This window comes from Muscardinus avellanarius, assembly GCF_963383645.1.
Source record: "Muscardinus avellanarius genome assembly, chromosome: 5".
Classification (NCBI taxonomy): domain Eukaryota; kingdom Metazoa; phylum Chordata; class Mammalia; order Rodentia; family Gliridae; genus Muscardinus; species Muscardinus avellanarius.
In genome coordinates, this window is record NC_137790.1 from 141,803,523 (window position 1) to 141,813,801 (window position 10,279).

A 10,279-nucleotide genomic window follows, 5' to 3' on the forward strand; every position below is an offset into this window, starting at 1 on the left:
GAAACAGTCTCACTAAGTTGCTGAGAGCCTCCCTAAGTAGCTGAGGCTGGCTTTGAACCTGTGCGATCCTCCTGTCTCTGCCTCCCAAGCCTGGGGATTACGGCGTGCACCACCACGCCCGGCTGAGACGAGGGTTTTACCCCAGGAGTAATCAGTCTGGCTAGGCCCCTCAGCCTCAGGACAGGGCCCTAACTCACTCACCTGCTGCTCTGGCTCCAGATCTTGGTGCCATTCTTACTGACTCTCTTCTTGCCTTGGAGGTGCCAAGTGCTGGCTTGTGGATACCTACGCAGATCTGCAGTGCCTAATGCCATGAGCGTGGTGGTGCAGCATGTGGAGGAAAAGGCTGTGCATTCCTGGTCTCGCATCTCCACGGCAGGCAAGAAGGCCCTGGAAGAGGCGCTGCTTGTCTTCAATCCCATGAGCCAGGATCTCAGCGCCACGGAGGCCCAGCTTGTGGCCTTCCTGCAGGGCCTGCGAGATGATGGCTTCCAGCCTACCATTCTGCGCAGCGGGGATGTCTATGGCTACAGTTCATGCACAGCCAGCCCCCCGAGCCAGACGAAGCTACAGGCTCGGGCCCCCACCCCAGCCGCCACGTCACCTCCAGCCAGTGCTCCCCGAACTGCCTTGCAGCTGCCCACAGGCCGGGCTACACTGCTCCCCGTGCCATTGTCCAGCAGATTGGCCAAAGGGCATGCACCCACCCTCGCCAAGCATGCTACCACCAACCTGCTGCTGAGCTCTCTGAAGCAGTCAAGTGCCAGCCGTGCCAGGGGCGCAACAGTGGGCTTCCCTGCTCACCTCTACCCAGGTGTCTACCCTGCCATGAGGCTTTCTGTTGTCCTTGAGGCCCTGGTTCCACTCAAGACTCCCATGCCCTGCTTGGGTGCTAAGCACAAGGCACAGTCGCTAAAGCTCTCACTTACAGACTCTCCCCTGAGGCTGCGAAAAGATTCAGGGAAAGGTCCAGGGAACCCGCAGCCCAAAGTTCCCAGAAAAAACACAAGCAAAGGCCCCAAGTGTCTGACTCGCCAAGGCCCTGGGGCTGGACCCCACAGCAAGACCTGTAGAGTCACTGGTCCCCTCAGTGGCCTGCAAGTGAAAGGGGCCACCAAAACTGCCCAGTCCAAGGCAGCCCAAACACTGGCCAGAGCTGCTGATGTCCACACTGGCGTGGCTCGAACACAGGCCAAAGCAGCCAAGGCTAAGACGTCCAGGGCCAAGGCGCAGGCCAAAGCCATGGCGGCCAGGGCCAAAGTGGCGCGGGCCAGGGCCAGGCCGGCCAAGGCCAAAGCAGCGCCGGCCAAGGCCAAGATGGCTTGGATCCAGCCTAGGGGCAGGGGCAGGCCAAAGGGATCTGTTCAGGCCAGGACTGCAAGGAAGCGCCAGAAAAGCCACTCTGAGACTGTGGGGCAGAAGAGGAAAAGGGCTGAGGAGACGAAGGACCTTCTTCCCAAGAAGAAAACACGGCTTGGCCCACAATCTCCTAAGACCTGGCTGGAGCCCGGGACAGCAAAGCTGCTGAAGTTCCGAGCTATAAAGGTAGACAGGCAGTCCTCAGATGATGAGGTGCGACAGCGGGCCCAGCAGATCCTCCGTGTGAACCTGTCTCCTATCATATGGCTCCAGCCGTTGCCGTACTCGACATCCTGACTCCTGTGGCAGTGTTTGGGGAAACAGCCCGGCGGCCTGTGTGGCCAACGGCACAGTGCCATGCCTTGACTCTGGGACTGGACTCTGGGTACCTCTCCAGGGCCCTGGAGGCCCGCAGTCTCCTTTCCAGAACTGGAGGATTGGTGGGGGGGGGCGGGAGGGGTGTTCTCCTGGCAATGCACTGTGATCTGTTCTTCAAGTTGTATGTCCATTGGTCCATCTATCACGTTTTCTACCTTTCCACCTTCCAGTCTCCCTGCCCACCCTCCATAGTCTTTTTTTTTGTATATAGCTGCAGGCAGGCCAGCTTGAGCATGGAGGGAAAGTGGCCACAGGCCGACAGAGGGTCCTAGCCTGGGACAGGCCACCCGTTGGGGGGGTGGCAGCTTCCAGGCTCCTCTGGAGAGAAGAGCAGAAACTCAGGTGCAGGCCTCTGGTATGTGAGAGACTCCCTGAGGTCAGAGGCAGAGCCAGTATGCATCAAGACGCCCAGTTCTAAGCCAGCTCAGTATGAGCCTTGAAGCCAGCAGGGTTTCCGGCCAGGGAAAGGAGATTCTTTCCTGGGGCCAAGCTATGTGCTCCACCAGTTCTGGCCTCAGGATTGTCTGGGATGAGCCAGGCCTAAAGGAGTTGAGTTGCCTTGGTGAGAGAGCGACAAGCCTCTGTAGGCAGCAGGGACTGGGCATTGAGTTAGGATCACAGAGCCTGCCTTCGCTCTGCAGAGTTTTCCTTGGTTGGGGAGGATACTTGTAGCAGAGCCAAGGGGATTTCCACCTCTGCCTGGTCAGCAGTGCTTTTGCCGGGATTCCCAGTGTTCCATCTCCCAGGTCCAGTTTCCTTACGCTCCCAATGTAGGCCCATATGTTCCAGACACTTGGTGTATCTAGCTTTAGAGAAGGGACCGGGTCCTGAATGGAACCAGCTGCCCTGCCCTTCTGTAGCCTGTCCCTTGTGTCCAAGGCTCAAGGGTAGCAACGGGGACCTATAGGAAGTAGACACGTTCCCCGGAGGTACCTGGAGACAGCCTTTCCTTTCAGGGCTGGGAGTAGGAGCATCATTGGAATCAGAACATCTCTGCCTCTAGTTTTATTGGCCCCACAGGTACCAGCTACCCTGAGTGGTAGACTTCTGGAGAAGCTATGCGTGTTTCTGGGTGCTCCCCTCCCCATTTCTTCTGTTTCTGGTCACAGTGACATAGGGCCACTCCTCAGGACAGCCCAGCTGGGCCCTCCCTCGGGGAACCATCCTCCCTCAGTCCTAATTCCAACAACCAAGACTCAGCAGGGTTGCTCCTCTTCAGTTTTGCTGCTGCTGTGGCCAGTGGTAAGAGGCTGGCTTTTTCCCAGAGAGCCAGCCAAAGAGGGAGGAGAAACTCTAACCCTCCTGGCTAGGGTGTGATGGGAGTATCCCAGGGATCTCTGCTCACCACCTCCTCCCCGTTGGGCTGCTAGAGCAACTGCCCAGGAGAGTCAGCTGTTCTTTCCTCCCTTGGCTGTTCAAGTGGCAGTTGCAACCTGCCTACTGGAACCTGTCTTGATTATAACCGCCTCAAGCTTCTTCCAACCACGGCCTCCCCAGCCTGCACCAGCCCTACTGAGTGTGAGCCACCGTTGTTGGGGGCTGGCGGGAACAGCCTGTGCCATGCAGCTCTTGAGTGCGGCTGACCTGCGCGGCTCACCAGTCAGTCTCCTTGAGCCTTCCCTGGGACTCTCAGAATGCGGCTTTCTGGTCCCAGGAGGCCATGACCGAGGATGTGGTCAGCTAGCATGGCCATGGCAGCAGCAAGATCTGGGGGAGGCAGAGAAGTGAGGGTGCTGGCCCGGCTAGGTACTGGAGCGTGGGGCAAAGCCTGTTGGCTTGGGCTGGCCCTTGCAGCTGGAGGTACTGAGACTGCAGCCGCCCAGCTGGATCCAGAGGGTGTCTGCTGCCTCACCCGCCTCATTGTAACTCCAGGTGGTCCCAGGTCTCAGCCTGAAGACTCATCACCAAGCACTGACCCTGGGCCTCCCTGTCGGTGGTCACCAATGATGCTCACCCTGGCAGCCCACGAGTTCTTTCCTGTCCCTGGATACCACCCAGCAGCTTGCTCCTTGAGCCCTCCAGACCATAGCCCAGGACGTTGTCCACAACTACTTGCATGCTTGTCCAGGAAACCTGCCCCTGGCCACAGGGTCCATGATGTCTGTGGAGGGTGAGGTGAGGCCCAGAGAAAGGTGTGTGGCGGGAGTCAGGCCTAGGTTGAAACCAGAGGTTAAAGCTTTTTTTTTTTTTTTTTTTTTTTTTTTTTTTTTTTTTGCAGTCCTGGGGATGGAACCCAGAGCCATTGTACCTCTGAACTACATCCCCACCCCTATTTTTTATTTATTCTGAAACAGGGTCTCACTGAGTTGCAAAGGGCCTCCCTAAGTGAGGCTGTTCATGAACCGCGATCCTGGGATTACAAGTGTGCACCACCATGCCCGGCTAGCTTACTTTTCTCAGGCAATTTTCAAATGTGCTCGCTTCGGCAGCACATATACTAAAATTGGGACCATGCAAAGAAGATTAGCATGGCCCCTGCGCAAGGATGACACGCAAATTCATGAAGCGTTCCATTAAAAAAAAAAGTTCCAGACCCAGCCCTTCCAATGGAGGACCCAAATATCCCTGAGGCTCAGGTGACTGTCCCCACGGCCAGCCCTGTACCACTGGGAATGGCAGGACAAGCCAGCTACTCACTGGCAGGAGGCAGAGGTGGGCAGCCAGGCCAGCCAGCTGTTTCCCAGCATCCTTTCCTAGATCCACCCAGCAGGTCCTTCATGGTGACATCGAGTCTGCTTCCTTGTGTCCAGTGCCTAGGGAGCTGTCTGCATCTGTCCCTTGTCCCATCACGGGACCCCTTTGAACATCTGAACTTGATGGTACTTTGTCACTGTCCCCGTTGTGGTCCCTGTTGTCCCTATCTCTGCCTATGTAACTCCCTGTCATGGTCCTCTCGTTGCCTGCCCCCTTGACCCATCACCTTGGCCTCAGCACCCCTTATCCTTGCAGCCACCTCCAGGCTGTGCCCCTTGTAAATAAGTCTGGTTAAAGGACTGGAGAGCTAACCATAACATGCAGGCCTTTACGGCAGGACCAACGGTAACTGCCGTTTCTCTACATGCAGTGGGCACTGCTTTGCCCACTCTGACTTCAGTTATCACTAATGAGCCCTCATAAGAGGTCAGCAAGCTACAGTTGCCTTTGCCTCTGATCAGGAAATGGGAGGCCTACGGAGGAGCTAGCCTCTGCTTAGTAACTGACTTAAGGCAAAGCAGAAGAACCACGGACCCATCCCATCTGTCCACAAAGAAGAACCATGGGGCCCAGCGTGGTGATGCACGCTTATAATCCCAGTACTCGGGAGGCTGAGATGGGTGAATTGCAGTTTGCAGCCAGCCTCAGCTACTTAGGCCTTGTGCAATTTAGTAAGACCCTGTTTCCAAATAATAAAAAAGTAGAGTGGGGGTGTGGCTTTGAGGTAGAATGCCCTGGGGTTTGATCTCTAGTACCACCCCCAAAAAAAACCACCGTGGACCCATTCCAGTGCCCATCTGAGGAGGGCTCATTGAGCCCCACCCTTTTCAGACATCTGGGCAACATTTGATGGGGGACAAAGCCAGGCAGATCTTGGAGCTGGCACTGAAGACGGTTGATAAGTTAACTGACAAACCAGTAACCTACATGGTGCAGTCTGCGGCGCAGATTCCTAGTTTGGGCTGAGGAATGGAATTCTTTGCACTTGGGGTTTCAGGTTTCAGATACCTGGCTTCAGATACCTGGCTATGCCAGAATGAGGTGTCCAGGAAGTGAGCTCAGGAGCGACATCAGGCCTGGAGGAGGAATCCTCAGTGTAGAAATGCGGTTATTGCCACGGGGGAGGCCGTGGCACCCACGGGGGAGCAGGGATGGACGAGGGAGTCCCATGGCACGGGTGTTGCAGAGTGGCTGCAAGGGTGTGGACAGGTGTCTGCCTGCTATGGCATGAGGCACTCCAGCCATTCACAGGCTGAGGACCAAGGCTCTTGAGGCGTGACCTGTGTCCCCCAGCACCGAGGGGGTGACTAGCCTCAGTTGAGCTTCTCCAGACTGCACACGGTGGGTGCGAGGCACCTGGAGGGACTCCAGGGTGCCCCTTTTCCTACTCTCCCCTCTGTGAGCTCCAGGCCACAGCTACTTTCCTAGGTTTGGCTGTGCCTCTTAGTGCAGCCCTGCACCGGGCCCAGCCTACATGGAAGGCATAGGAAGAACTGGAATGGCCTGGTAAGCTGGGGACCAGGAGAGCAGACCCAGCCCTCTTCCTCCCTGCTAGGTCTCCTGCCACCACCTCGCTGGTGCTCACCGTGAGGGCTGCCAGGACCTGGCCCTGGCCCACCCGGAGTGCGGATAGAGGCCCAGCCCTACTGCCTGCCAGACCAGCCTTGGGTCAGCCCACCCATAGCGGCTTCATTTGTCCTGCCCAGAATGTGTGTGCCACGGCATGCCACAGTCCGTTGTCCGGCAGTGTGAGTAGAGGGGGTTTGATTCATGTCAGCACAACTGGATGCCACTGTCTACGCTGCTGGACCTTCTTCCATGGCAATCCCAAGGAGGAGCCTTGTTCCACTTGCGCCTACAGATATGAGTCTTCCAAACTCCAATCCCAACCCTGACTCTTGGGTTCCAGGGTGACCTTTAACCTGATTGCATCCTTAACCTCTGACCCCTGATCCAGTCTGACTGTGGCCCTTGAGGTGCCATGGGAAGGAAGGAGACCCTCCTTTCTGGGCACCGTCCTCCTCTCCTTTTCTCTGCAAAGTCCACATTAGGGGCCAGCACTATCCCTCCTGCCAGCCTGGTCACCATGGCTCCCTGCATACATAGCCCTCAGGGTGGACACTACACACATGTCCTTATCTATTTGCTGCCATTCACCAGCCTGATAACACATAGCCCACAGCAGTGCCATTAGAACCTGAGTGCCCAGGCCGTAGCAGGTGTAGCTGGGTCCTGGCATTCAGGCCTGTGATTTTTTTTTTTTAAATGCTGGGAACTGAACCCAGAGACATTCCGCCTCTGAGCTATGTCCCCAGCCCTATTTTGTTTTTTGTTTTGAAACAGGACCTTACTAAGTTGTTGAGGCTGGTTTGAACCTGCAGTCCTCCTGTCATGGCCTCCCAGGGATTACAGGCTTGCACCACTGCACCTGCTCAGTCTGGTCACCATGGATATCTAAGAGAATCCAAGGCAGGAAGAAGTCAAGGCCCCGCTCTTGGAGTGCCAGAGAGGGAATGAGTGGACAGAGAAGTATTTGGAGGAAGAGGCCGAGCACAGCTGTGAAGGTTGAGCAGTTAAGTGGTTGGTGGACATGGGTGAAGGCTTCATGACTTGGATGCAGCTTAATCATTCCCAGAACATCTGGCTGTCAAGCTGTCTTCAGTGGCAGTGTGGCCCTTGGTAGAATTATTTATATATTTATTTTTTTTTTATTTATTGGCAGTACTGGGCATGGAAGCCAGGGGCATTCTACCTCCAAGCTACACCCCAGCCCTACTTTTTATTCTTTATTTTGAAACAGGGTCTCACTGATTTGCAAAGGGCCTTGCTAAGTAGAAGCTGAGGCTGTCCTAGAACCATGATCCTCCTGTCTCGGCTTCCCAAATGCTGGATTACAAGCATGGTTTTCTCACTGGGGTTCTTGTCTACAAAGAATGACACACAAATAATAGAAAGGTGAATGGAGTGGGGGGTTTATTGTAAAGAAAACACTGGGAGAGCCAGGTGTGGTGGCGCACGCTTGTCATCCCAGCATTCAGGAGGCTGAGACCAGAGGATCGCGGTTTGCAGACAGCCTCAGCTACTTAGTGAGGCCCTCTGCAACTCAGTGAGACCCTGTTTCAAAATAAAGAATAAAAAATAGGGCAGGGGTGTAGCTCAGAGGTAAAATGCCCTGGGTTCCATCTCCAGGCCTGCAAAAAAAAAAAAAAAAAAAGAAAGAAAAAACACCGGGGGAGGCAGGTGTGGTGGCGTACACTTGTGATCCCAGGACTCAGAAGGTTGAGACAGGAGGATCACAGGTTTGTGGACAGCCTCAGCTACTTAGGCCTCCACAACTTTGTGAGACCCTGTTTCAAAATAAAGAATTAGCCGGGTGTAGTGGTGCACCCTTGTAATCCCAGCATTGGGGAGCTGAGACTGGAGGATCGCACAGCCTCAGCTACTTAGTGAGGCCCTCTGCAACTTAGTGAGATCCTGTTTCAAAATAAAGAATAAAAAATAGGGCAGGGGATGTAGCTTGGAGGTCAAATGCCCCTGGGTTCCATCACTAGACCCAAAAAATATAAAGAAAGATAGATAGAGATAGATAGGGCTGGGGGTGAATCTCGGAGGTAGAATGCCCCTGGATTCCATCCCCAGCACCACAAACACGCACACAAAAGAGAAAGAGAACAGAACAAGAGAAAAGAGGTGGAGCGTTCTGTGGGCAGTGGGGCCTGGAGTCAGCAGCTACCTTCGGGACCCCACTCAGGAGGATCCCAGGCCATGCAGCCAACTGCAAACTGCCTTCTCCCCAGGTCCGGGCAATCTACCTAGAGAGGTGCAGGCGGGCGCCACGGCGGCCTCCATGTCTGCAGTGTCTTCTGGGTCTACCCAGGAGTTGCCCTGGCCGAGTGCCGCCAGTTACTGCTTTCTCTCAAAGCTCCTGAAAGGGAGGGCTCCCCGGAGTGGCGACCATTGAGAGAGGCTCCTCTAGGGGCTTATATGCTTCTCCGAGTTTCCTTTCCCATTTGGGGTCCCAGAGGCAGCTTCCTGGGGCTTAGATTGTGTTCTTTTTGTGTCTCCTTCTTCCAGCTGCAATCCCAGCTGCTGTTTCCTGGAATGTGCTGGAATTGCTTATCAGTAGGAACAACTGGAGTTTTGTAGAGCTCTGGTCACTCTCGGGAGGCTTTTGATCTTGTTGGCCTTTGACGTTTCAGAGGTCTGGTCCTTTCAGAGCTTTGGAAGTTGGTTAGCATCTGTTGTCACTCAGGAAGTTCAGTCTCCCCACCACGGCCTTATCTGCCTACTGCTTTCTGCCTCCTTACTGCCAGGACTGATTTCAGTCAACATGCCAGTTAACAACTATTTTGCAAAATTCCTGGAATTTTAACCTTTGTGTGTGTGTGTGTGGTGGGGGGGTTGTCTGGGGATGGAACCCAGGAGCATTTATCCTCTGAGCCACACCTCCTGCCCTGTTTTTTCTTTATTTTAAAACAGGGTCTCACTGAGTTGCGGAGGACCTCACTAAGTAGCTGAGGCTGTCTGCGAACCGCGATCCTCTTGTCTCAGTTAACCTTTTTTTTTAAAGCCAGCATACCTTTGGGTAGTTGTCTGAGGCAGGGTCGGGGCAGTTAAGGTGGCCAGCATGGAGCTGTTCCTGTGGCCACAGGTGAGGTAGCCTTCCTGTGAGCTCAAATCCAGGGTGCCTTCCCTGCACCAAATGCCCTGAGCCAATATCTCCCAGAGCCAAAGACACCCTCCATTAGGCACAACAGAGCAGCTGGAGGCCAGGAGCTGGCGTGGAGGGTAGGCAGGATCAGAGATGGCCAGTTGAGCCCTGCCCAGGGAGAGCAGGGCCCAGGACCACATGCTGGAGGTTCTGAAAGTGCTGGCTGAGGCGAGAATTCATGCAAGGCTCCAGGGCAAGGGCTGAGGGTGGCAAAGTGAGCCTTGAAGGCCTCAGGACAGTGTTCACAGGTGCCGGGGCTGCTGTGGTTGCTGTACTTCTAGGAGATTCTTGTTTGTTTTGTTGTTGTTTTGTGATATTGGCAATTGGCCCATGGATATTCTACCTCCAAGCTACAACCCCAGCCCTATTTTATTTTTTCTTCTGATGCCAGGGATTGAACCAAGAGGTATTCTACCTCTGAGCTACACCCCCAGCCCTATTTATTTTTTTATTCTTTCCTTTAAAACAAGGTCTCACTAAGTTGCAGAGAGCCTCAACAAGTAGCTGAGGCTCAGCCTCCTAAATACTAGGATTACAAGCGTGTACAACCATGCCCAGCTATTTACCTTTTTTTTTTTTTTTGTACTGGGGATGGAACCCGGGGCATTCTACCTCCGAGATACACCCCCAGCCCTATTTTTATTCTTTATGTTGAAACAGGGTCTCACTGAGTTGCAGAGGTCTTCACTAAGTAGTAGCTGAGGCTGTCAGCAAACCACACACAATCCTCCCATCTCAGCCTCCCAAATGCTGGGATTACAAGTATGCGCCACCACGCCCAGCTCCCAATTTTATGTTTTATTTGGAAACAAGGTCTTGCTAGGTTGATGGAGTCTCACTATTTGCTGAAGCTGTCCTCCGACCTGTGATCCTCCTATCTCAGCTTCCCAAGTACAGGGATCACAGGAGTGCAGCAGCACGCCCTGCATTACTAGCTACTTTTGAGATTCCTCTTTGGAGTGAGTATCTGTTGTCTGATCAACAGACACCTCCTGAGGACAGCGAACAGCGCTCAGGGCAAGGACAGAACACTTGTAAATTCTTCACAGACTTTTGAGCTCAACAGGCCTGAGGGAGGAGTCAAAGTATTGGAAATTTTTTCCATAGGCTTCCATATTAAAGTTACATTTTCAGCCG

At 54.2% G+C, this 10,279-nt stretch overlaps 1 protein-coding gene across 1 annotated transcript; it reads left to right on the top strand.

Moving 5' to 3' along the window:
- Positions 1–312: 312 nt before the first annotated feature.
- Positions 313–1,656, top strand: CCDC71 (coiled-coil domain containing 71; the record flags this gene model as incomplete). The annotated part of the gene is made up of 1 exon (XM_080696113.1): positions 313–1,656. One exon carries the CDS (start codon positions 313–315, stop codon positions 1,654–1,656), a length of 1,344 nt encoding a protein of 447 aa, XP_080552239.1.
- Between the last annotated feature and the right edge of the window lie 8,623 nt (positions 1,657–10,279).